The sequence below is a fragment of the Phyllobates terribilis genome, unplaced genomic scaffold (assembly GCF_046119375.1).
Source record: "Phyllobates terribilis strain yellow unplaced genomic scaffold, ASM4611937v1 Scaffold_4__5_contigs__length_816908805, whole genome shotgun sequence".
Classification (NCBI taxonomy): domain Eukaryota; kingdom Metazoa; phylum Chordata; class Amphibia; order Anura; family Dendrobatidae; genus Phyllobates; species Phyllobates terribilis.
The window spans coordinates 706,379,485-706,407,387 of record NW_027362764.1 but is presented as its reverse complement, the minus strand read 5'-3'; the positions used below and the strand labels follow the sequence as shown (position 1 = coordinate 706,407,387).

Here is a 27,903-nt window from a genome sequence, read left to right as displayed (position 1 = left end):
TGTTCTCAATTCTTCACAGGTTAATTGAAGAAGCAGCTCACTAATTCTGTCCATTTGTATTTCCACATCCATTGCTGCTAGTGAGTCTTTCTTTAGGGCTGGTCCCCTTTAATTGGTGTAGTGGAGTTGAGGTACTGTGCTGCTTTGTTTTTCCAGACTCTTTTCCTCTTCTCTCTCTACACGCTAATTCCCGCTCAGTATTCCCCGTATGGGCCACCGATGTTACACACACGCAGCTAGGTTCAGATAGGGGCGAGACAGTTTACATGAATTCTTTGGAATCCTAGGGGAACCGTTACTCAGGGCGACCATAGACGATGTGCTGCAGCTTCTCTCAGGCACACAGGGGTATTGACCCTCAGGCATAGACACGTAGGTTGTTTCACTTGCTGACGAGACACACTTGGCAAGAGTCCTCATAAACAGTAGAACAGTAGCATTTAATAAGAAGCCGCACAGCCAGTGCCAGTACAGTTTCCTTAGCAGCACAGCAGTTCACAGTCTTCCCAGTAGTACAGGACAGCACAGTTCTAATGCAAAGGCATTTTTTACAGCACAGTGAGATGGAGGAGGGGGGAGTGTTTGCTGAGGGAGATGATCCCTGTGACACCATTTCTTCCAGTCCTTATCTTTCTGCCTGACAGTACTCTGCACTGCTAGTTCAGGAACTCTACCTGACCTGTGCTTGGCTTCACTCTAGACTTGAATCCTTTTCACTTGCAGGGGCACTTCTGTGAGATACAGAACACACACACCACCTTTCTTTTCAGCTCCAGCCAGACAGTAAACAACTTCCCCACAATCCCCCTGGGGCTCTGCTAAAAATACTCCCCTTCTCCTGTGACTGTGTTAACCCCTCTAGTTGCTGAATGCTTCTGGAGCACAACACTTCCTGTCTCATGCACACATGTTACTTCTAATAGTTGCTGAATGCTTTTAAAGTAACAGCACTACTTCTGCATGTCACACTCTGCAACAGCACTACTTCTGCATGACACACAATACTTGGCATGGCTGTGATGGCTCCGCAAGTGCCCACAGCCTAAAAGCTTGTTGATTAGCTGCCCTGCAGCCTTTGAACAAACTTTATTAGGCATCCGAACCAGAACAGTAAACCGGACATCCAGTAAAAAGTGTACAGGATTCTGTACCATATACTAGGTGTCCGGTACGAACTTTACAGTTTGGGTTCGCTGATCCTTACTTAGCACAGATCAGCCATAACTGTAGATGACCAGTTCATGTCCCATTGCCGACTAATTGTTATTGGTTCACCTGGGGAGGTGGATTCTCTAAGATGAAGGTCAGGGTGAGGAGCATGGACCAAAGGTGAGGGCAGTAAAGTCGGCCTTGATGGGCAGTATGTGGATCAGAGAGCACCCGGACAGCAGGATATGCAGATAAACAGAAGAGGAAACACCAGATGAAAAAGAGCCAGGTATGTGGATAGACACAGGAACAGTAGATATATGGACAAACCAGGACTTGCAGCATACAGATGGTTAATGGCAGGAGTGTACAATCAGAAAGCTGCAGCAGGCAAATGGTTAAGTACAGAACAGCAGTAAATAGGCAAACTAGATACTTTCTTCCAGTGATGAGATTACACACAGGAACTGTAGTAATAATCTCTAAAAATAATAAACCGGGACCTTCCTTGCAAAGACATTAGGGTGGACTGCAGCAGTATTAGTTGAAAACAGTCTGCTGATAGGTACTTGTAGCAGCAGAGTTGAAATTGAAATAGCACCAGGATTTACAGGACTGAGCTAGTAAGTAGTCGCAGCAGTTGGAAAGCCATCAGAAGTTTACTGAAGATATAATAGGGCAGCTGACTGAAGTGGATGGTGAGGAAAACTCCTGTAATACTCGTGGTAGCTGAAAGATATGCTTTCTAAATATGAAGATATCACACGGCTGCCTAAACCAGACTTAAAAAGACTTGGGTGATGTCATAGATGTATGCTGGGTTACTACAGTAACCCAGCATGGACTAGCACAGAGGAAGCAAGCCACAGGGGAAAGAATCAAGTTTTTTGCGCCCCAGGACACCGGTGGGAAAAACGGCACAAACACTGGATCACTGAGAAGTGGAAATACATTGCCTGGTCACATGAATCTATATTTCATGCAGATGGATGGAATGGAAGGGTCAAAATTTGAACAAGCAGCATGAACTCTATTAGTTCAGGATGATGGAGGTAGAGTAATGGCATGGGGAATGTTTTCTTGGCACACCCTGGGCCCTCTGATACCTACAGATGGATATTTGTCTATAGTGCTGCAGAGCGGTAGTCGCGACTGAGCTGCTGTCCGGTTGTGCTCTGACACTTTACAGACAAGGGGTGTCCCAGTCCTAGTGTGCTGTAGGGTGTGGGGTGCACCACACTCACTTGTAGGCCGCAGGTCTCCGCTGCCTCCAGGAGCTGCTGCACACAATGCATTGGACACCAGGTTCTTTGCAACAGTCAAACTTTTACTAAGCAGTCCATGTTCATCAGATGGATACAGGTGGGATAGGGCACAGCAATAAGCACTTCCTTCCTCCTTAGCACAACTCCTCTTCTGTTCTGCCACCCATTCATCCTGGACTACCCTCAAGCCCGCTGACGCTATCAGCCTCAGGGATTCGTCGCCCACTTCGGCAGTACACACGGGACCGGGCACCTGCTCCCCATGTAATTCCATGTCCACTGACCTTGGGATGTCAGAAGACCAGGTCCTCTATTTGGTACCTGGCCTGAGCCCCTGGGCTCCAGATGTTACTGGAATGTCCATCAGGAAACTCCATTTGGTTTCACACTACCTCAAACGGTTGACCCATGTTGCCCCTAGCAGCCCACCGCACTTTATGCACTTCACTGGCTGACACTGAACTCACTTTTACCAGGGTGTGCCCCCCTTCTTATCACTAGTGCCCACCCACTGGGCTCATCCTATTCTTAACCATTTCCTATTGTAATGCAGCAGCTTGCTAGCATTACTGTAAATGGTCCAGGATGTGTTTACCGGACCATGTACCTTCCCCTTTAACTGACTGGTCACATGACTGTGACATCACACAGGTCCTGTATGCACAGTAAAACTCTGCACACGTGACTGGGACAGCACACAGGACCTATACACACAGCTGACTGATCACATGACTGTGACATCAGCAAGGTCCTGTCAGTATGTGGCTGTCTGTGCACAGCATATATAAACCCTGCTTAATTTGAGACAGGTGTGTTTGGTGTGAGGCGTGAGGCCTGTGCTCCGTGTGTGTGTGGGACACCGTTTGTGAGAGGCCTAGTGAGGCCGAGTGAAGCCTGGCAGCCTGAAGGCAAAGACTGGATCCTGTGCGGATGCTAGTGGCCTTGGAAGGCAGCGGCTTTGGAGTGAAGCCTGGTACCTGAAAGGTCGAGCCTGGATCCTGTGTTGATGTCAGTGGCCTTTGAGGGAGAGCCGGCTTGAGTAAGAGTCCTGAAAGGCAGAGCCTGGATCCTGTGTGGATGTCAGTGGCCTTTGAGGGAACGACGGCTAGAGACCTCTACCTGGGAAGCCACAAAGCCACAGTGGTGGCAGAGTAACGGACTGAGACAGCTATACCCGGCAAAGGTAATACCCTGTGCTATATGGACATTGTGATATGAACATTGCTACTTTATTACCTTGCCGTAAGCTGTAACCTGGAGCAAGTGGGCCGGTGTGCCACTTGGCTCATGAACATTGTGTTTATGTGTGTCGGCGTGCCACGGAGTTGGACCCGGTGAACTGTGGCTTATGATGTAATAAACTGCAGCTTTGTGAGAAAAACGTAAAGACATTGCACGTGTGCATTGATTGACACAGCGAAGCGAGTTACCCCCCAGTATGATGACTAGCACTGCCTTACATATGGTTCGAGGATGCGGGCAATGGCAGCCCGGTTGCTAGGGGCAACGGCACAGGATGACGAGTGTGCATCTTGCGGCAACTCGGCGGGGTTGCGAAGATTGGCGTCGCACTCAAACCTGGTTTGCTGTGGCTCGGCGGGGCTCACGAAGTATAAAGCATCTTGCGGCAACTCGGCGGGGTTGCGAAGATTCTCATCGCACTCAAATCCGGTTTTGCGGTGGCTTGGTGGGGCCACGAAAATTTTTCCGGGAGAGCGATGAAGTGCTAGTGTGAACAGTGTACCGCGATGGCTGTGAGCAAAGCAGCAGATCTGTCTGGAGCTGTTGAGCGGTTGAAGGGCCGGTTGGGACCGGAGCAGGTATTTGGGAAACTTTTACTGGACATGGTGCAGGAACTGCAGGAGCTGTGGGCACCATATGGAATGGCGGCAGTGGACCATTCTATGGACTCTCCGGGGGCGCCAGTGTTGTCCCAGAGTGCCCGGGGAGGTGGTAAGAGATGTTGTGAACTGAGTCCTAAGACTACTGCTGATTTTTTGTGTAAAAATTACCCTGCCGGTGTGGTTGTTAAAAAGGGGGCGGAGTCTAAAAAAGGGGCGGATTTTCACAAGAGTGTGGAGTGTAGAAAACTGAAAATTGTTACTGGTGGTGGGTTGGTGCCTCCTAAAAATGACAATGTGACCGTTGATAACGGGGTAACTCCAGTAGAAGGGGGTGACGTCAAAGTGGGAGGTGACATGTTAGTCCACAACACCATGGGTAGTGACACAGACCCCGTAGCTGACTGTGACACTATGAAAGTAAAAAGTGAGTTCAGTCAGGAGGGGCTAGACAAGGTGAGAGAGTCCCCATCTCGTAGACGGCGCAAGGGCCACAAAAAGGTTGCTCCTGTAGACTTGGCTGAAAATAAAAATAAAGAGCGGGTAGTACTGTGTGCCTTTGCTTCAAGTGTGGATCCTCCATTAGAGGTAGAAGAGGAGGTGACGTTGCCAGTAGCAACCTCCGGTACGGTACCGAGTCAGAAGGATCTGACAGCCCTGAAAGGGGAGGCGGACAGTCGTGACCAAGAGCTGGAACCTATCGGCCAGCAGGGTCAGAGTGACGGGCAGCAATTATGTGAAAACCTGGGGAACGTGTCCTCAGACCAGCGGAGCCTGGAGTCTGAACAGCAGAAAATACACCAGCTTGTGAAGAACTTACAGCGAGATCTAAAGGGAAGCAACGAGGAAATTAACCAGTGGAAGGAAATGTTCTACGCAATTAAGGAGGACCGCCGCAAAATCAAGGAGGAGGTTTTTCAATTACAGATTGACAAAGCGGTGTGTGAAGATGAGTTATGCGAGGTGAAAGATCGCTTCTCCCTGGCACAGTTAGAGCTGTCTGCCCTCAAAGAGGCGCTGCAGCATGAAGTTGCTGGGCGTGAACAAAACCTAGAACGATTGCGTGAACAGTTCAACCAGGAGCTGTGTGACTCCAAGAAGGAGTGTGATGAAAAGTTCGGTATGGAACTGCAACAACTTAAGAGAGATTATGAGGATCTCCTCAAGGTAAAAGAAAAACTAGAGGAGGATAAGGCGGGTGCAGAGCAAGTGCGCCAAAGTGGATGAGACCACTCTGCAAGAGACCCGTGAGGAGAATGATTATCTCCGTGGAAAGACCCTAGGTCTGGAAGCTCAGGTGAAGGAGCTACAGATGTCCTGTGAAACTCTCCAGAGGGCAGAGACGTACCTTAAAGGAACAGTCAGCAAGATGGAAGCTGAGCGGAAAAAGATGGAGTCCGTCGGAGAAGCCACAGACCAGGGCCAGGAGTTGGCCGCTGATGAGGGGAGGTGTGAAGCAGATACCTCCTCGAGTGACGCGAGCTTGGATGATTCGGTGGAAGTAAGAGCCGAGATCAGGGAGCTCAAGGAGTTGCTACAAACCCAGTGGACGCAAGAGAAGCGTGAGAGACTGGCTATTGAGAGCCGAGTGGGCACATTGGAGACGGAGAGGTCTGAGAGAGCTCTGCTGCTGGAAGAGCAGTTGAAGCAGGAAGAGCTTCAGAGACGGGCCGCTGAGAGGCGAGTAACTGAGCTGGAAGGAGAAGTTTTAGAGCTCAAAGGTCGCCTAGCAAAGTGTCACGTGGTGAACGAGGTCTCCTTGGAGAAGGGAAAAGGCAAACAAGTTGCACTTACTCCCTTAGACCATGAGAAGGTGGACCTGAGGAGAGCTAAGAGTATGGTGTTGGAAGATAAAGGTGAAGTGGAGGTGGTCAAGACGAAAAGTTGTGAAGTGGTAGCTGTGAGTCAGCTCAGGGGAAGCATCCAGGGTGAAGAAGCTGGAAGTCAGTTGTCCCTGAAACCTGAGCTGGTTGATCGTCTGGAAACCACTGGTGAGACCGAAACGTCTCGGTACAAGTGCCTCGTAGATGTACCCGAGGACTTGAGGGAAGAATGCACCCGTGAGTTCGTGCATGAGGAATTTAAGAAAGCCGTGGGAGCCTATAAGGTGTACTTGACCTCAGAAGCTAAACAGCTGGTGGTCCTGTCCACGACCGAAGTCACAGTGAAGAGGGTGGCTATCCTAAGTGACATGCACTGGCGATGTATTCGCACGAAGCAGTTTCTCCGGTTGAAGACGGAACAAGCCGTTAGACAACTGGAGCTTAGGAGAAAAGCTCACAGTATGCGTGAAGAGGTCATCCGGGTGCCTCATGTTCTGGTGAGAAAGCTCATTGGGAGAAGCGGTCGAGCCATGCAGATGATGGTCAAGAAGTCTGGTGTGATGAAAGTAAGCAGTCCACGTGATCATCAGGACTGGATACCAGACGAAGACGGCATGGTGTCCTTCTCCACTGTAGGAACAGAAGAAAGCCTAGAATATATACGCATGCTGATTGAGTACCGAGTGACCTACCTGCAGGAGGTAGAACAATTGAATCTCGCTAGACTGCGAGTAGATAGACAGCATCATCTGAGCAGCAGAAGATGGAAGCCGTCTAGAAATAGTGAGACCCGACAGAGAAAGGGCCCCCTAAATAACAGAACAGCTACAGCTGAAGTTGGGGACCTTTCAAGATGTCCTGAGAGTAGTGGGCGTGGGTTTAGAGGTAGTGAGACCTCCAGTAACTCAGGTTTGAGCAGCCCATACAAACGACCCAATAGAGGATGGGACAGTACGGAGTCGAACCGGACCTTAGATACTAGGGCATGTGAGTCGCGCTGCTGTATTGACCGCTGGGAGCGGGGGAAGACCTGACAGGGTTTCGATTGACCGCTGGGAGCGGGGGAGACCTGGCAAGATTACGACCTGGAAAGGTGACCTGACGAAGTCAGTGACAGTGACAATTGGTAGGTCCCTAAGGAATGGGCTAATGTCGTTGACTAAGGTTCCAGGGGCTGAGTAGCACAATTGTAAAGTTCATGGTCTCTATGTGAGCTGGGGGTTATAATGTTATTGTGTATATTATGTGTTCAACCCCACAAGTTTGAACAGAGGGGGGGGGTGGAGGATATGTAATGCAGCAGCTTGCTAGCATTACTGTAAATGGTCCAGGATGTGTTTACCGGACCATGTACCTTCCCCTTTAACTGACTGGTCACATGACTGTGACATCACACAGGTCCTGTATGCACAGTAAAACTCTGCACACATGACTAGGACAGCACACAGGACCTATACACACAGCTGACTGATCACATGACTGTGACATCAGCAAGGTCCTGTCAGTATGTGGCTGTCTGTGCACAGCATATATAAACCCTGCTTAATTTGAGACAGGTGTGTTCGGTGTGAGGCGTGAGGCCTGTGCTCCGTGTGTGTGTGGGACACCGTTTGTGAGAGGCCTAGTGAGGCCGAGTGAAGCCTGGCAGCCTGAAGGCAAAGACTGGATCCTGTGCGGATGCTAGTGGCCTTGGAAGGCAGCGGCTTTGGAGTGAAGCCTGGTACCTGAAAGGTCGAGCCTGGATCCTGTGTTGATGTCAGTGGCCTTTGAGGGAGAGCCAGCTTGAGTAAGAGTCCTGAAAGGCAGAGCCTGGATCCTGTGTGGATGTCAGTGGCCTTTGAGGGAACGACGGCTAGAGACCCCTACCTGGGAAGCCACAAAGCCACAGTGGTGGCAGAGTAACGGACTGAGACAGCTATACCCGGCAAAGGTAATACCCTGTGCTATATGGACATTGTGATATGAACATTGCTACTTTATTACCTTGCCGTAAGCTGTAACCTGGAGCAAGTGGGCCGGTGTGCCACTTGGCTCATGAACATTGTGTTTGTGTGTCGGCGTGCCACGGAGTTGGACCCGGTGAACTGTGGCTTATGATGTAATAAACTGCAGCTTTGTGAGAAAAACGTAAAGACATTGCACGTGTGCATTGATTGACGCAGCGAAGCGAGTTACCCCCCAGTATGATGACTAGCACTGCCTTACACTATCTTATATGCTAAATCTATTATCCTTATTTTATACCTTATGCTATCCTAAGCTTATCCTATGCTATATTCACATTATACTCTAACACTTTATATACTGTACATCAGCATAATACATTATATCACATTACATTAGACACACGTTACTTCACATATAAAACCACACAACAGTATTCACATAGTGGGTCTGTTGCCTTCAGGGGCAGGAACAGGGTAAGACACTCCACGTCCTTACATTTGGACAGTGGGGCTTGCTTAAGCATTGTGGTGGCATGACTTACTCTGTCAAGAGTCACTTTCAGTAAGACAATGTACCAGTGGTGTGAAAAAGTATTTGCCCCCTTCCTGATTTCTTATCCTTTTGTATGTTTGTCATAATTAAATGTTTCAGATCACAAAATAAATGTAAATATTATACAAAGATAACACAAGTAAACACAAAATGCAGTTTTTAAATGAAGGTCTTTATTATTAAGGGAAAGAGAAATCCAAACCTACAGGGTCGTGTGAAAAAATGATTGCTCCCTAAACCTAATAACTGGTTGGGTCTCTCTTAGCAGAAACTGCAATCAAGCGTTTGCGTTAACTGGCAATGAGTTTTTACAACGCTCTAGAGGAATTTTGGCCACTCATTTTTACAAAATTGTTGTAATTCTGCCACATAGGAGGGTTTCCGAGCATGAACCACCTTTTAACCCCTTTACCCACCAGGGCGGTTTGCACGTTAATGACCAGGCCAATTTTTACAATTCTGACCACTGTCACTTTATGAGGTAAGAACTCTGGAACGCTTCAACGGATTCCCCTGATTCTGAGAATTTTTTTTTTTTTCGTGACATATTGTACTTCATGATAGTGGTAACATTTCTTCGATATCACTTGCTTTTATTTGTGGAAAAAATTGGAAATTTGGCAAAAAGTTTGAAAATTTCACAATTTTCAAATTTTGAATTTTCATGCCCTTAAATCAGAGAGATATGTCACACAAAATAGTTAATGAATAACATTTCCCACATGTCTACTTTACATCAGCACAATTTTGGAAACATTTTTTTTTTGTTAGGGAGCTATAAGGGTTAAAAGCTGACCAGCGATTTTTCATATTTACAACAAAATTTACAAAACCATTTTTTTAGGGACCACATCACATTTGAAGTCACTTTGAGGGGTCTTTATGACAGAAAATACCCAAAAGTGACACCATTCTAAAAACTGCACCCCTCAAAGTGCTCAAAACCACATTCAATAAGTTTATTAACCCTTCACGTGCTTCACAGCAATTAATTGAACGTGAAAGGAAAAAATGAACATTTAACTTTTTTTCACTAAAAATTTTTCTTTAGACCCCCAATTTTTTTATTTTATAAGGAGCGCCATTTGACGTTTTCAATGCAAAACTCGCTGGAGCTGACAGCGGACTCCATGTCGCGTTTGGAGAGCCCCTGATGTGCCTAAACAGTGGAAACGCCCCACAAGTGACCCCATTTTGGAAACTAGACCCCCAATGAATTTATCTAGATGTGTGCTGAGCACATTGAACCCCCAGGTGCTTCACAGAAAATTATAACATTGAGCCATAAAAATAAAATTTTCACATTTTTCCCACACAATGTTTTTCAGTTCTCAATTTTGCATTTTCATAAGGGTAACAGGAGAAATTGCATCATGCAGTTTGTTGTGCAATTTCTCCTAAGTAAGCCGATACCCCATATGTGGGGGAAAACCACTGTTTGGGCGCACGGCAGGGCTCGGAAGAGAAGGAGCGCCATTTGACTTTTTGAATGTAAAATTTGCTTGAATAATTAGTGGACGCCATGTCGCATTTGGAGAGCCCCTGATGTGCCAAAACAGTGGAAACCGCCCACAACTGACCCCATTTTGGAAACTAGACCCATCAAGGAACTTCACTAGATGTGTGGTGAGCACCCTGAACCCCCAGGTACTTCACAGAAAATAAAAAAAACATTTTCTCCACAAAAATGTTAAAAAAAAATATTTTCACAAGTGTAACAGGAGAAAGTAAACTTCAAAACCTGTGGTGCAATTTCACCTGAGTACACTGATACCCCATGTGTTGGAGTAAACTACTGTTTGGGCGCATGTCAGGGCTCGGAAGGGAAGGAGTGACGCTTTGGAATGCAGACTTTGATTGAATTGTCTGTGGGCGTCATGTCACGTTTTCAGAGCCCCTGATGTGCCTAAAACAGTGGAAATGACCAATAAATGCCCCCTTTTTGGAACTGATAACTGATTTTTGAATTTTATAATGTAGTGTCATGTCAGTTGTGTAGGACAACCTGACAAACACTACACAACTGACGTAGGACAACCTGACGAACACTACGTCAGTTGTGTAGAGTTCGTCAGGTTGTCATACGTCAGAAATTAATTTAGTAGTCAATTGAAGTATGGTACCTTCTGAAGCATTCTTTCATGCACAGGCCAGGTTTGTCGGGGCAGGTGTCACATTGATAAATGGTGTCCTTCCGTATTCCCCTTTTATAACACACTCGGCACTTCTTTTGTGACTTACCCTTTTTTCCGCTGTGAGAGATCTGCCCCGGGAAATGCTGGCCTGGTACAATTCGAGATCCTTCAGTTCCGGAAGTACTGGGGCCCACTCCATCACCACTGCCAAATATCAGGGCCTTGATCACTACCTCCTGGAACTGAAGGTACGACGCAGAAGTTTGGCTTGCACATCGTCAGAAGGAAAGTGTTGTGCATTGCCATCTGAACGATGTGCACGGCCAGCTTCTTATACCACACTCTGGCCTTTCTCAAAGCACTGTATGACTGGAGGACTTGATCAGCGAGATCAACTCCCCCCCCCCCCCCCATGTACTTGTTCTACCCCACTACACAGTCTGGTTTAACGACCTGTGTAGTGGAACCTCGTACAGTGCTGAGGGTGCTGCCATCACCATGTATGGAGGTCAAGAAAGGGACATCCCTCTTGTCCTTGTACTTGACCACCAGAAGGTTGTCGCTACATTGGGCTCTGCTCTCACCCCTTCAGAGCAGCTGCCCAATTAGCGTCTTTGAGAGGCCTCTCTGATTTTTGTGGACAGAACTGCATGCTGCAGTACCATGCGCAGAGAGGGACTTGAAGAGAGGGACACTGGTATAAAAGTTATCCACGTACAGGTGATAACCTTTATCCAGCAGTGGGTGCACCAAGTCCCACACAATTTTCCCACTCACTCCCAGAACAGGGGGGCATTCAGGGGGTTCAATCTGGGAGTCCTTCCCTTCATAAACTTTAATCTTGTGAGTTACAAAAGTCTTCTCTGTTCTTTTTTCAGCAGCAGGTTCTGGAGGAGGCTCTGGAGCAGGAACTGCAGCAGTAGGACACGGAGCAGGAGACCCAGGACCCAGGAGACCACAGCAGGACACCGGAGCAGAAGCAGCAGTGACTGGAGCAGGTGAGAAGAAGGTCTTGTGGTGTCACAGGTGATTCTGTGGCACCACAAGGCCCAACACAGAGGTGATCAAACGTGACCGCTCTGTAGAAATCCTCACCAAGTGTAAGGATCTGTAGGTCGGTCACAGGGGGGTGATGGATGGTGACAGCCAGGTCACAGGCCGGTCACCTCACGGTCAGCACTCTGATTGGTGCGATCGATGATGACATCAATCGCACCAATCAGAGATGGCTGGGGCCTGGGCAGCATCACAGGGGGTCACAAGGAGGTGACACCACCCTGTGACCACCCGGTCACCTGTGTTCAGGTACTCTGATTGGAGCGATCAATCAGAGCTGTCTGGGGCCTATGCACACATCACAGGGGGTCATGGGGCAGTGACCGCGCTGTCACCATGTGGTTGCGCTATGATCGGTGCGATCATATCGGGTTGGGGAGATGGCTTGGGTCACTTAGCAACAACTTAGGATCGGTGCTTTTAGGAGCACCGATCCTCGGCTGGACATCACTATTACCGGCAATCTGATTGCCGGAAACAGTGAGAAATGCTGTGATTGGCTGTTTAATGCTGAACAGCCAATCACAGTGATCGTGGGTGGGGGGGGGACACCCCCCCCCGGGATGACGGCGCCATCTACCCTGAGGTAAGATGGCGCCAGAAATTAAATGCGATCACCTCGACTTTTGGTCGCGGGACCGCATTAATGCTAGGGCGTACTAATACGTATCAGGCTCTTAAGTCCCAGGGCGCAGATACAAATTAGTATGCCTTGGGCCAGAAAGGGGTTAAGGTCATGCTACAGAATCTCAATTGGATTAAGGTCAGGACTTTGACTAGGTCACTCCAAAGTCTTAATTTTGTTTTTCTTCAGCCATTCAGAGGTCATGAACAGATGGCCGGACATTCCCCTTCAGGATTTTTTGGTAGACAGCAGAATTCATGGTTCCATTTACCACAGCAAATCTTCCAGGTCCTGAAGCAGCAAAGCAGTCCCAGACCATCACACTACCACCACCATATTTTACTGTTGGTATGATGTTCCTTTTCTGAAATTCTGTGTTACTTCTACGCCAGATGTAATGGGACATACACTTTCCAAAAAGTTAAACTTTTGTCTCATCAGTCAACAGACTATTCTCCCAAAAGTCTTGACGACAATCAAGATGTTTTCTAGCAAAACTGAGACGAGCCTTTATGGATTTTTTTCTTAGCAGTGGTTTTTGTCTTGGAACTCTGCCATGCATGCCATTTTTGCCCAGTCTCTATCTTATGGTCATGAACACTGACCTTAACTGAGGCAAGTGAGGCCTGCAGTTCTTTGGATGATGTTGTGGGGTCTTTTGTGACCTCTTGGATGAGTCGTCACTGCACTCTTGGGGTAATTTTGGTTGACCGGTCACTCCTGGGAAGGTTCACCACTGTTCTATGTTTTCGCCATTTGTGGATAACGGCTCTCGCTGTGTTTTGCTGGAGTCCCAAAGCTTTAGAAATTGCTTTATAACCTTTTCCAGATTGATAGATCTCAGTTTCTCATTTGTTCCTGAATGTCTTTGGATCGCAGCATGATGTCTAGCTTTTGAGGATCTTTTGGTCTACTTCACTTTGTCAGGCAGGTACTAAAAGTTATTTCTTGATTGAGAACAGGTGTGGCTTGAACGCAGCTTCCCAAAGATGTGATAAACTACAGTTAATTTATGTTTTAAGGGGGGCAATCACTTTTTTCACACAGGACCCTGTCGGTTTGGATTTCTTTTTCCCCTAATAATAAAGACCTTCATTTAAAAACTGTATTGTGTTTTCTTGCGTTATCTTTGTATAATATTTAAATTTGCTTTGTGATCTGAAATGTTTAAGTGTGACAAACATGCAAAAGAATAAGAAATCAGGAAGGGGGCAAACACTTTTTCATACCACTGTACCATGCCATAAGGGTTAAATAGTTAAACAGACACTGAGTTTTCCTTGCTTCTCTGGCCTTCGCAATACCACATCTTAACCCTACAGAGCATCTCTGGAATGAGGTAGAGCGAGCTGGTCAGTACCTTAATGTAACTAGTAGCAACTGCGAAAAATTATTCTGGCCAATCCTCCTACTGAAAGATTTCAACACCTAGTGGAATCTTTGCCATCATAGATATCATCGGCGACAAGAAACTAATGAATCTGTGATATATCGCTTGAATGCTGAAGGAGAGGTGCTCGTCAAGTGTTGCAAAATTACAACTCTGAGATGCTGGGATATGAAGTTTATGAACAGCCGAGGAGCCAAAAGTTGGGCAATGCTATACACATGTCTTGTATTTTCAATGGTCAGACAAGAAATACCAGTGTAATGGCTTGTCCACAGATTGTGGATTTGCTGTGGATTTTCCATCTGGATTTGGAATTGTAGTTGAACTAATGTGAATGAGATTCCAAATTCTCATCCCCACGCTTCAGATAATTTACGGGTAAAATTGTAATAGAATAATTTTTTGTCACCTTACCCCTCAAATAACAAATGTTTGATAATGTTTTATTTTTATGTACCCCAATAGAACATTTTTGATAACTAAAGCTCACCCCACAAAAACCAATACAGCTCACCTCACAAAAAAAAAAGGCGTCACACAACTCCATCAACAGAAAAACAAAAAAGTTATATGTCGCAGAATATGGTGACATAAACTGTTTTTATTTCATAAGTTTTTTTTTGTTTTTTTTTTAAATTTATAAAACATTAAATAGATAAATGGTATTCTTTATTTGTACCAACCCAAAGAATAATGTTACTGTATCATTTTTACCGTACAGTGGACACCGCCAAAATAATACAAACAAAATGAAGGAAAAATGCTTTTTTTTCCCATTACAGGTCATAAAGAATTCTTTTCCCATTTTTTTTTTTTGCTTAAATTATTTTTATTAAGGGGAATTTTAACATAAATTGGGGAAAATAACAGGGAGGAAGACAATATGAAATGAGAAATATAAACTATTCAATATTTACATTCATAATGTATACAATTGGAAGAGTAAAAACAACAATATTATAATAATATACAAAGTCTTCCCTATTGACCTAAATAGGAAAAATATAATGGAAAGTCAGAAGGAAGAGGAAAATAAAGGGGGGTGGGGGGAAACATTGGTAAGGAAGAGGAGGGGGAGAAAATATAAAGGTAAAAGGAAGGAAGGACAAGGGAAAAACAAAGGTAAATATGGAAAGGAAAGAAAAAAACATGGAAAAATAAAGAAAAAAGGAGGGAAGAATAGTCTACTGAGAGAATTTAACATGGAAAATAGGAAAAGCACATTTATATAACATTCAAAATTGTATAGCAATATATATACCGGCTATAAAGTTTAACTTCTAGAAATGAGCTCTGCTTCTGCTGAAAATAGGAACCATTTAGTTACATATTTTGAAAGAGGAGAATTATTTTTGAAAGCAATTGCTACTTCAAACGAGTTCTGGGTAGAAATCTTATCAATAATGTTATTTATAGTAGGAATAACAGGACTTTTACACTTGGTCCCTAGTAAAAGTTTGTCAACTGAAAAACTGTCGAGAGGAATATACTTAGGCTATGTGCCCACTATGCAGAAATGCTCTGGATTTTTCCAGAGCGTTTCTGCATCTCTCTGGCAGAAAAAAAGCCGAGGGAGGGAGCGCGCGTGCCCTAAGCACATTGCCCGGGAAGCTGCGCGTGGTGCGCCCCACAGCAGCTGCAGGAGGAGAGCACGAAGACGCTGGACAGGAGACCGCGGGTGTGAGGGGAACGGCGTCTCTGCCCGGCAGGAGGCAGAGACGCCGATGCTACAGTTACCATTTAATTAAATTACATATAAATGTGCTGAAAAGCAATTGTGGGCAAAGTAGTAATATTTTTCATATTTTTTGGTCCTGCCCAAAAATTAGATCATTATAGAAATAAATATATGACTTAATAAATAAATTGGGGAAGGACAAGATTAATATGTCCCCACAATTGTCCCTTCTCTCTCTAGATTTCCTAAAGAAATTAAGGCTGTGTGCCCACGATGCGGAAACGCTTAAACGCTTGGTAGAAGGTCTGCCATGTTCCCCCAATGATAATCCGCATGTGTTGTGCACATGCTGCGGAAATTACCGCTGCGGATTACCATTGCGTCTTTTAGACGCCCTCCATTACTAACCTGGGCTTCACGTCAGCCGCCAATACGAGGCTGACATGAATCCCAACCCCATTACTCCACTGCCACCACTACAGGGCAGTGGGAAGAGCGAGGCTAAGCGCCAGATTTGGCACATCTTATGGATGCGCCATTTCTGGGACTGCTGAGGGGTGATATTAATAGCTGCGGAGGGGGTTAGTATCCATGGCCCTTTCCATGGCTATTAATATCAGCCCGCAGTTGTCTAGTTTAGCTATTGCTGGTTAGATTTTATAAGGGGATCCCACGTCAATTTTTTTATGGGGTCCCCCTCTAATCTAGTCAATAAAGGCTAAACAAACAGCTGTGGGCTGATATTAGTAGCCAGGGAACATTGTTGGCTAATGGCCCCTTCCGCGGCTACTAATATCAACCCACAGTGGTCGGCTTTCCCTCTGCTGGTTATAAAAATGATGCAGAAGCCCACGCCATTTTTTTTTTAAATTTTAGACTCTGTGCCCATAATTCAGCCATAGCACCGCTTTGGAAGCAAATTTTTGCTGCGTCCAAAACGTTGCATTCTATTGAACGCAGGTAAATCCACATGTGTTCACTGAACCATGCGGATTTACCGCATTCAATACTTTCTAGTGGTCAAATTTGTGTTGTGGAGACTAGCGATTCCACAAGAGAATTTGACATGCTGAGGTCCTGAAAGACGCACCACATGTCAGTGTCCAGGGGTGATTCACAGCCTCTGATGCACGTATAGTGGACATGGGATTTCTTGAGATCCCATCCACTAAAATGTAACATCTGGACGCTGTGGGTTTGACGCTGTATAAACACACAGCGTCAAACCTGCAGCGGCTCCTGACCGTGGCCATGGTCACCCGCAGCGTATCAATTTCTGTAGCGGACACGCTAGTCTCCGCAGCAGATTTTGACCGATTGAAGTGTCCTTATATTCGGTGTCTTCACATGTACTGAAAACAAAAGTGCGGCATTAGAACACAGCGTTTTAGACGCAACATTAAATATGTTGTGTGCAAAGCGATGCTGAGTACTGATCAGGGGGACATAGTGGCTAACGAACCAGCTGTGAGATGTTAATTATAGCCAGGGACCATATTTGCCTAATGGCACCTTCCCAGGCTAAAATTAACAGCTCACAGCAGTCGCATAAATTACATGAATAGAAATGCTAATGAAGATTTGGTGAATGGGACTAGCTGACACCCAGCTCTTTTGTTTGGTGATGTCAAGGTGTCAATCAGACCTTTTCATGACCAAACTTTAATTAAAATAAAGAAACACACAGACACAGTGTAAACACTTTATTTGAATTACAGCAGACACATTATTTAATCATTTAAATGAATCAATATACTCACCCCAGATTTTATGGTAATCCAAGGGCTTAAGCAATGTTCGACCAAAAAATTTTATTTAGCTCCAAAAACCATTCACTGATGTCCAAAAACGCTTAAAAAAACTCATGTAAAAACTTGTCAATCCACATGCGTTTTTTTTTCTGCCATGAGAGGCAAAAATGCTCAGGAAATTTCTGCTTCAAATCCTGAACATGTGCACATACCCATAGGCTGAAGCCTGCATTTATATACAGTACAGACCAAAAGTTTGGACACACCTTCTCATTTAAAGATTTTTCTGCATTTTCCTGACTATGAAAATTGTACATTCACACTGAAGGCATCAAAACTATGAATTAACACATGTGGAATTATATACTTAACAAAAAAAGTGTGAAACAACTGAAAATATGTCTTATATTCTAGGTTCTTCAAAGTAGCCGCCTTTTGCTTTGATGACTGCTTTGCACACTCTTGGCATTCTCTTGATGAGCTTCAAGAGGTAGTCACCGGAAATGGTTTTCACTTCACAGGTGTGCCCTGTCAGGTTTAATAAGTGGGATTTCTTGCCTTATAAATGGGGTTTGGACCATCAGTTGTGTTGTGCAGAAGTCCGGTGGATACACAGCTGATAGTCCTACTGAATAGACTGTTAGCTGCTTTTTTCTTGCCATAATACAAATTCTAAGTAAAGAAAAACGAGTGGCCATCATTACTTCAAGAAATGAAGGTCAGTCAGTCCGAAAAATTGGAAAACTTTGAAAGTGTCCCCAAGTGCAGTTGCAAAAACCATCAAACGTGTAACATACCTGGTGGCGTCCTTGCATGGTGGTCCATCTCCCACGGTGCAAGAGCACGCACTTGATCTCCAGTCCAGTCTGCTAGCCTGGCTTCCCTCCATGCTGTCTGCTTGCCTCTGTTTCTGCTGCTTAAGGGCGATGCCCGATCACTTCCTGCTTCTTGTAGCTGCTGCAGGCACACTCCTTGTGCGTCCTCAGCCTATTGCTGTCTGTCACCTGGTATTTAACCCAGCTCCTCCCTGGAATCCATGCCTGAGCATTGTGTTCTGTCAGTTGGCTTCTGGTCGCTGACATGCCAGGTCCCGTCTATGTTTCCTGCCTATCGGTATCAGTTCCCGTGTCTGAACTGTGTCCTGTCTGTGCCCTCTAGCCAGCTGTCTGTCTGCCTTCCTGAGGCTGTATTTCCAGGCCTGTCTGCACACGCTCCTAGCCTGTTCGTCTCGCCCTCTGGGGGCCGCATACCCAGACTCGTTCCTGTATTTGTTGCAGTACAATTCCTGTCTGAACTGTCTCCTAGCTTCCTACCTGTTTTGTCTTTATGTCCGTTTGTTCCCTTTTTCTGCAGTGTCTGAACCAGCACTTGGCTTTACCTAGGCTCGTTCTTGTATTTTGTTGCAGTAACTGTTCTTGTCTGAACTGTCTCCTAGTTTCTTATCTGTTTTGCCTTTATGTCCGTTTGCTCCCTTTTTCTGTAGTGTCCGAACCTGCACCTAACTCCTTCTCGTTATCGCTGTACTTCCGTTTGTGAGTTGGAGTCCTCTCGCTACTTCTTTGCAAGTATCTAGTGTGTATCTGGTTCTGCCTTTCTTTCTGTTCCGTGTGAACAGAGCCCTGTCCCCTTTGCTTTGTCTTTGTTTACCTCTTCGGCGATTTATCTCAGCCCTGTCCACCGCGTCTGCGGTTTCGCTCTGCTCAGCCTTTTCTACCGCGTCTGCGGTTTCGCTCTGCTCAGCCTTTTCTACCGCGTCTGCGGTTTTGCTCTGCTCAGCCTTGTCCACCGCGTCTGCGGTTTTACTCTGCTCAGCCTTGTCCACCGCGTCTGCGGCTCTGCTCTGCTCAGCCTTGTCCACGGCGTCTGCGGATCTGCTCTGCTCAGCCTTGTCCACCGCGTCTGCGGTTCTGCTCTGCTCAGCCTTGTCTACCGCGTCTGCGGTTTCGCTCTGCTCAGCCTTGTCTACCGCGTTTGCGGTTCTGCTCTGCTCAGCCCTGTCTACCGCGTCTGCGGTCTCGCTCAGCTCTGACCTTTTGCTCGCTGCTCTGGCAGTCTCGCTCTGCTCTGACCCTTTGCTCGCTGCTTCGGCAGTCTCGCTCTGCTCTGACCCTTTGCTCGCTGCTCCGGCAGTCTCGCTCTGCTCTGACCCTTTGCTCGCTGCTTCAGCAGTCTCGTCCTGCTCCTCTCTCGCTCACCGCTCCAGGCGGCCTTGTCCTGCTCTTCTCTCGCTCACCGCTCCAGGCGGCCTCGTCTTGTTCTGCTCTTGCTCGCCGCTCTGGGCGGCCTCACTCTACTGTTTGTCCACCGCATCTGCGGTTCTGTTCCTGAGTCCCAGTCTGTACTGGGTCCTATCCACTTGGTGCTCCAACCTGTCGTACCTGCCAGTACCTCCCTGCCTGCATACCAGTCGTGCTTACCAGCATCCGCCAGTCTGTATACCAGCCGTGTCTGCCTATACCCATCAGTCTGTGTGCCAGCCTAACCTGCCTGTTCCTGTATTCCCCTGTGTGGGTCAACAGCCGTGTCCGGGGTCTGTCCTGGAGTAGCACCTGGTCCCTCTGCTCGGTTCCACCTTGGTGCACTGGCGTCGTATGCCGTCGTGCGACCCTGGTCGGATCGGGTGGATACTTAGTTACGCCCCTCCAGGCATTCACTCTCCGGCACAGTCCAGTGGAATCACTACATATACACGCACACGCCACTCAGCCCGGGCGTGTGCATTACAAAACGCTACAAAGAAACTGGCTCACATGAGGACTGCCCCAGGAAAGAAAGACCAAGAGTCACCTCTGCTTCTGAGGATAAGTTTATCCGAGTCACCAGCCTCAGAAATCGCAGGTTAACAGCAGTTCAGATTAGAGACCAGGTAAATGCCACATAGAGTTCTAGCAGCAGACACATCTCTACAACAACTGTTAAGAGGAGACTTTGTGCAGCAGGCCTTCATGGTAAAATAGCTGCTAGGAAACCACTGCTAAGGACAGGCAACAAGCAGAAGAGACTTGTTTGGGCTAAAGAACACAAGGAATGGACATTAGACCAGTGGAAATCTGTGCTTTGGTCTGATGAGTCCAAATTTGAGATCTTTGGTTCCAACCACCGTGTCTTTGTGCGACGCAGAAAAGGTGAACGGATGGACTCTACATGCCTGGTTCCCACCGTGAAGCATGGAGGAGGAGGTGTGATGGTGTGGAGGTGCTTTGCTGGTGACACTGTTGGGGATTTATTCAAAGTTGAAGGCATACTGAACCAGCATGGCTACCACAGCATCTTGCAGCGGCATGCTATTCCATCCGGTTTGCGTTTAGTTGGACCATCATTTATTTTTCAACAGGACAATGACCCCAAACACACCTCCAGGCTGTGTAAGGACTATTTGACCAAGAACGAGAGTGATGGGGTGCTACGCCAGATGACCTGGCCTCCACAGTCACCTGACCTCAACCCAATCGAGATGGTTTGAGGTGAGCTGGACCGCAGAGTGAAGGCAAAAGGGCCAACAAGTGCTAAACATCTCTGGGAACTCCTTCAAGATTGTTGGAAGACCATTTCCGGTGACTACCTCTTGAAGCTCATCAAGAGAATGCCAAGAATGTGCAAAGCAGTCATCAAAGCAAAAGGCGGCTACTTTGAAGAACCTAGAATATAAGACATATTTTCAGTTGTTTCACACTTTTTTGTTAAGTATATAATTCCACATGTGTTAATTCATAGTTTTGATGCCTTCAGTATGAATGTACAATTTTCATAGTCATGAAAATACAGAAAAATCTTTAAATGAGAAGGTGTGTCCAAACTTTTGGTTTGTACTGTAGGTAGGTAAGATCCTGCTGTAATTAAAACCGCCACAGCTGATGTGTGGAGTGCTCAGTCAGAGAGCCAATATATAAATAATAAAAGACTAAGGCTATGTGCCCACGATGCGGAAATGCTCCAGATTTTTTTCCTGAGCGTTTCTGCATCTGTCAGAAGAATTAATGTGGATTGTACATGTGTTTTTCCTGTCAGAGACAAGCGGATGAGAAGCGTTCTTCACATGCATTTCCGCATGCGGGTTGACAAGCGCTTTCCAAGCGATTTTAGCATCACTTGGAAAGTGCTTGACAACTTGGTCACACTATATAAATCCATGCAACCGGCATGGATTTATATACGTAGTGTGACCGAAAGAATGGTAAAAAATAAATACTAGACTTACCTTCTAATGGCCCCCGGTGTCTTTATTCGAAGCGTCTCGGCTTGCCGGCAGCTTGCGGTACACTAAAGGACCAGCCGTCAGCAGTCGCGTGACCCGTCACATGACTAAATTACGTCATGGCAGGTACTTGAGTCCACCGCGATCTGCCGGCAAGACAAGACAAGGACACCGGGGGCCATCAGAAGGTAAGTATAATGTTTATTTTGTATTTTATTCTTTTTTTACAGGTTCTATGGTACCTGGGTCCAGAGGAGAGTCTCCTCTTCTCCAGACCTGGGTACCATCTGCACATTGAACCGCATGGATTCCGCATGTACAGATCCAGTCATGCGGTTTCATGCGTTCCAATGCAAGTCAATGGCGGCGAAAACTTAGCACTTACGCAAAATAATTGGTAGTGCTGCGTATTTTTCCGCAATGATAATCCGCAGCGGAAATTTCCGCAGCATGTGCACAGCACATGCAGATAATCATTGGGGAACATGGCAGGCCTTCCACCAAGCGTTTTTTAAGTGTTTCTGCAGCGGAATTGCCGCTGCGGAAACGCTTAAAAAACTCATCGTGGGCACACAACCTAACCTTCACTTCCAAACAGAAGACTGGTGCGTACAGGGTCGCGTGGCTGGGAATTATAGACAGGGTAAAGCATGGGAGGGCAAGATTTTATTTGAATAGGAGGCGGATGTGTAGTACCCTGCGGCGGCCACTACCAGAAGATGACCAGCTCCACAAATGAGTACTTCCGACCGACGGCCGCTGTCGACACCGATAACAGCTGATCGGTGGGGATGTCGGACCCCAGCCAATCAGACATTGATGATCTATCCTAGGGATAGCCCATCAATGAAAAGATAGTGGACAACCTCTTTAAACTGCAAAAAGAAAAAAAAAATCTAAAAAAACAGTATTGCAGTTTTTCAGTCACTGCACTTCCCCAAAAAATTGCAATGAACAGCGATCAAAACGTCGTAACTACCCTAATATAATATCGATAAAAATGTCAACTTAGCGCACAAGAAACAAACGCGTGTGCAGAAGTATGGACAGAAAAATAAGAAAACTTTTTTTTAAAAAGAGGAGGCATGGAACATAGAAAGCTGAGGCACAAGTGGTAGGGACCGTCCATACTTAGGTACATCGTCACATGGTTGGATGTTTTTTTGCGGAAAAAGTTGGTGCTATATAAATAAAGATTATTATTATTATTTTTGCAATTTTTGATAAAAAAATGTTAACTCAGCACCTCACACTTTTAACATTTCCAGCAATAGTGGAGTATTCATTACTCCCAGTGTGCGGGCACATTGTTTGTATACAAGGAAAAAGAAAAAAAATTCCACATCTCAAAAAAAAGAGATCGAAAGAAAAATGAAAGAAAAAATTCTGAATTTTTTTCATCACTAAAATAACAAAAAATCTGGAAAAGTTTAGTGTCCCCAGCATCGTACTGACCCGGAGAATAAGGCCGCTAGGTCATTTTTATTGCAGAATGAATGTATTGAAAACAAAATAAAAAAAACTATGGCAGAATTGCCCTTTTTGTGCAATTTTTCACCACACTTTCAATGCTTTTGTCAGATCGTCAGTACATTGTATGTGTCATTCAAAAAAGTTACTGTTAGTATTGCGCAAAAAAAACCACATATAGTTGTGCTCATAGAAAAATAAAAACTTATGGCAGAAAAAAAAAAAGCGCAAAGAAAAAAAATTCTGGTCCATGAAGGAGCTAATGAATTTGGCCAAAAGAGAAAAAGAAATGATGCAGTGAATATAAACTTGTTCCCATTCCCTGACAGCAAGAAGAGATCCTGACGAGGAGGAGAAATCACAGCGCAAAGTGTAACACAGAACCGACTGGGATAACGTCAATTTTGTTTCTGTAGTAATAAAGTTTTTCGTGACCAGAACCAAGCGCGTGCGCAGTTATACGATGAGACATGCGCAGTGCGTCACGCTGTCAATTTTTCTGCTGGAATCGTCTACGTCGCCATATCAAGTACTGGCAAAGTATGTGTAATTGAGAATAGCAATATTTAAGCTTGAGATTGCATAACAAGCAGCTATTACTTGAGCGACACACAAATAACAGTTTTTAATAAGAAAATTGCTGACTTTTTCTTTTTCGAGGGGGATAGTCACGTGACTATCACGCCAGTAGCTAGGCCACGTCAGCGTCCCCCCTCCCGTACCACGCGATGCGGTCGACTCCCAGTTTACACCAACATGGCGTCCGTTCGGCCGGAGTGATGACGTTGCTCCTGCGCTAGGCCTGGGCGGAGCCGGGACGCCGCTTAGTGCTGTCTGGCCGCTGCCGTCTTTCTCTTTCCCTGTTGCTGACGTGCACAGGCGCCCGGCGGTTCGGGCAGCAGGCCACCTCGGGCCGCCCGGTTCTCACCTTTGGTCGCTCACCATGAGCTCAGGCTGGCAGGAGGCCGCGGCCCAGCAGGCCGAGGAGGTGTCCTCCCGGCTGAGGCAGCTGCTGATCTCGGGGCTCGGGCTCCTGCGCTCGGAGCTGGGCCTGGAGTTAGGCCTGGAGCCTCAGCGGTACCCGGCCTGGGTGTTCCTGGCGGTGCCCGTCTCCTTGGGGCTCTTCCTCCTGTTCCTGCTGCTTCATTGTGCCACCAGCCGGGGCTCCCCCAGCTCCAAGCGGCCGGCACCGCAGGAGAAGGAGCTGCCCCAGCTCCGGGCACCGCTGCCCAGCAAGACTGTGAAGGTGGAGGAGCCCAAGAAGAAGAGCAGGAAGAAGCCGGCGGACAAGGCCAAGGTGAGGAGCCTGGAGGGCAGTGCCAGGCTGACATCACCATGGGCACAGCAGTGCAAGGAGCCACCCCATGTCTGCAGCCCCAGGGGGCAATGGCAGCTGAGAGGGGCAGGCGTCCTGTCAGTCATGTGTAAGGGGGCAATGGCAGAGGGGCAGGCGTCTTGTCAGTCATGTGTAAGGGGGCAATGGCAGAGGGGCAGGTGTCCTGTCAGTCATGTGCCAGGGGGCAATGGCAGAGGGGCAGGTGTCCTGTCAGTCATGTGCCAGGGGGCAATGGCAGAGGGGCAGGTGTCCTGTCAGTCATGTGCCAGGGGGCAATGGCAGAGGGGCAGGCGTCCTGTCAGTCATGTGCCAGGGGGCAATGGCAGAGGGGCAGGCGTCCTGTCAGTCATGTGCCAGGGGGCAATGACATGACAGCCACAGTGCAGACACTGTCAGAGGCTCCCCACATGGCTGCTCAGCTCGTAGGCTGCGTTCACACTGAGTCTTGTGGAGCTTCATGGAGTAGATCTGCTCCAAAACTGCTTGGACAATTCTTCCCATTCATCTCTATGGGAGATCCAATATGATTTTTTTTTTTGTGTCCCCCCCCCCCTTCCAGGGTTTGAAAAACACTTAAGTTTGTCACTACTTTGAAGCGGATCCTGTTGGAATCCACTCCAAACTAGGCACAGATGATATACACAGGGAGCAAAGCTCCACCACTTTGCTATTTCTACAGCTCTGATTGGAATAGTAAAGTCTTGGGATAGGGGGCATAAAATATCTTAATGCACTACTCCAGTGTTTTTTGTTTTTTTTCTTGCAGTGCTGTAGTGGTGCTACTAATCTCCTCTGATATTATACTTACCAGTCGCCGTCTTCTTCTTTTATCGGCGCCTCTTCGGTCGGTCTCCAGCAGTTTGTGACCTGCAGGATCGCTCCAGTGTTTGCTGGGCGAGCAGGAAGGCACAGTGTAAGTCTGAGAGGCACAACGAGGCCTCATAGACTTACACTGAGAGCTTGTGTCCCGTTACTTCAAACATCCGGTCAGTCAGAAGGTGCAGCCAAGATGGCACTGGGAAGAGCTGAAGATGGCTGCTAGTAAGTATAAGACTGGGGCAGGTAACTTAGATTAGTAGCACCACTCCAGCACTGAAATAAAAAAGCACCAATCCAGTGTTTTGGGTCTTCTTATAAGAAAAACTTTTTTTCTTTTTTATGCTACGGCTGTATGTGGTCTGGTATTATGCAGCAGAAGTTTGGTGTACTTTTAATTTACTGTATGTCATGTTTTTTTTGTGGTACTGTTATAAAGAAAAGTTGTTTTTTATTTCCGTTTTTTTTTTTATACTATTAATGTGTCATACTAAGTAATCCATTCAACAAATTGGGGGTTGTCTACTACTGGCAACCTCTTATTATTGGGTTCGGGGAGGTAAGTAAAGAATTGATACCACCTGGACGTTACACCCCCCGGTGGGTGCACACATGAGCACTACAGCCAATACAGTGGCTGCCAATTGGCTGCCGTGTTCATTTTGTCTAAGCAGAGAAATGGGGCATTAATAACGGGCTCTTCAGTAGTGGACATTTTCTCTTATGTTCAGCTGCACAGGACCCCAGTCCCTGACAGTGTCACTGCAAAACTGATATGAGGAGACCCTTCTTTGACTATTAACTGCAGCAACCAAAGGGTTTGTCGGCCAGGATCAGAAGTTTCTCTGATCTCGGTCTTTAGGGCCAAGCACCCACCAGGCTGCAGCACGTGGCTATTATCCTCACCGTCATGCATGATCGCGGCTCCAGCTCCTGACTGACTCCGTTTTTCCTTCCCCCAATTCTATTGATCATTGGGGGTTTCGGTGGTGGTACCCACAATAATCTAAAAAGGATGGTCTCCTCAGTAAGATGGGTAATACATTTTGTAGACTGGAATACCCCTTAAATGATCACAATGTTGCCACGTGAAGAAAGTTGCTTTCTGTATGCCCTCTAAGGTCATGTGGATGTCATAGATGGAGGTATCCTGCCAAAGAGCAGCTCCCCATTCATTTGAATCGCTAACATTTCCCCTTACACTGCAGGGCAAGGGTATTTTTTTCACCAAATTTTGGGGTCTATCTTGCACCAATATTCATTTCCTGTAATTGACTTTAATAGAAAGATCCCCATCATAAAAACAGTCATGTCACCAAAAATCGCGGTGGGCTTTCAAATGTAAAGTGGTCCTGTTGAATTGCAGATTTGTAGCATATGAAACTACAAATCCGGGAGTCGGCCTTGTATTTCTGTAATCTTCATCTCTAGTTGTTCCAGTTTTATATCTACTCCACTGTAGTGTTACACATTACACTATGGTGCCACTAAGACTTATTACAGCAGTGACAATGGAATAAATCAGATTGGAATAGAGTAACAAAAGCCGCCCCTTTTGCTGAATGTGATGGGTGAGCTTAGCCATTCCCCTCCCAGACTCCTTCCTGCTCCACCCATTTTGGTGAAGCTGCTTCAAACTAGCGTGAAAACACCAAAAGTAGTTCCACAAAAAGTTTTGTTTTACTTCTGTTCTTAGAAACAGCGCCACCCTAGTGGTTGTCTGGTATTGCAGCTCAATTTCATTCTCTTGGATGAACTGAGAGCAGAGGATGGAGTACAGTTTTTGACTTTTTTGTCTTAAGTTTCACCTTGCATATTTCTTTTGGTTGAAGCTGCAGGATGACAAAGTTGGCACTGATTCCAAGATCCTTGCTGATTTCCCCGAGTGTCAGTTGTCATGGGCTGCGCAGGAGATGATGGCTCCAGTCTCTTCCTGGGCGGGCTCCTTGCAGGCCTTTGATTAGTGACTCAGCAGAGATCTCTGATTACTGGGATAAGAAGGACAGCACTTGAAATCTGAGAAAATAATTATTTTATATCTTTCTTTTTTTATTTGCTCTAAGACAGCAAAGTGGATCACAGGTGAAGGGGCAGAGCGCTTATCTGAGTGACCTCTGTCCTTTTGTGTCAGGTTGGTGGGATCTCTGCATACAAACCCCCTGTCTATTAAAACTTTTGAAAAGTCACCATGACATGTCCTGAATTTTTTTATTTTTTTTTTACCTGGTAGCCAAACTTTTTAAATGCACAAGTTCTGGGCGGTGAGTGAAGCATTAATTCATTGCCATGGGGTGGTCTGTCCATGGTGCCATTGACCCAAGGATGACCCCAGACCTCACCCCCATGAAGGAGCTGTAGCTGCCTATCTAGGGAGACCATTACCACCATTCATGTTTTATACATCACATCATTGTGATCTGATCTGTATAAGCAGCCTGGGATTTTGGTTTCCACCCACCCCGTGTTCACCCAGGAGGTGCTTAACAGTCATAGCTTAGTAAAAGCATCCATGCAAGCAAGTTTATGTGGGCGCTCAGCAGTAGTACGGACCTGTATGCCCCCCCATACACAATAGATAGCTGTTGGCCGATATTCAGCATTCAGTTATCTCTCCCGACTCCTCCAGACGCAGGCATGCTTGACTCAGCCTAGTCCTCCTGTGTTCTGTCTTAGCCAGATTCCTTTGGCAGTAGCTTATCTGCCGGAGAACCAGAGGTGTGTATATATAATATGATGGTCGGCCGGTCCAACCAATACACATCTAATGTGTGCAGCAAGCTTTATTCTTGCAGAAGCGATTACTATCTTCTATGGAGCAATCATGAAACAGATGTGATGCCCAGATAGCAAATGCATCTAGTGCCCGCTCTCGCA

General features: G+C 46.5%; 1 protein-coding gene across 4 annotated transcripts in view; it reads left to right on the top strand.

The window, feature by feature from the left end:
• Window positions 1-23,598: 23,598 nt before the first annotated feature.
• MTDH (metadherin) overlaps window positions 23,599-27,903 on the top strand; it is a 41,665-nt gene continuing 37,360 nt past the window's right edge. For 2 of the 4 annotated variants that reach the window (XM_073679634.1, XM_073679633.1), the window contains exon 1: window positions 23,601-24,174. In XM_073679634.1, the coding sequence (XP_073535735.1) occupies window positions 23,821-24,174 (354 nt within the window). In that variant the 5' untranslated portion in view covers window positions 23,601-23,820. Of the gene's footprint in view, window positions 24,175-27,903 lie in introns of all 4 variants that reach the window. The other 2 variants (XM_073679635.1, XM_073679636.1) reach the window with 2 other exon arrangements.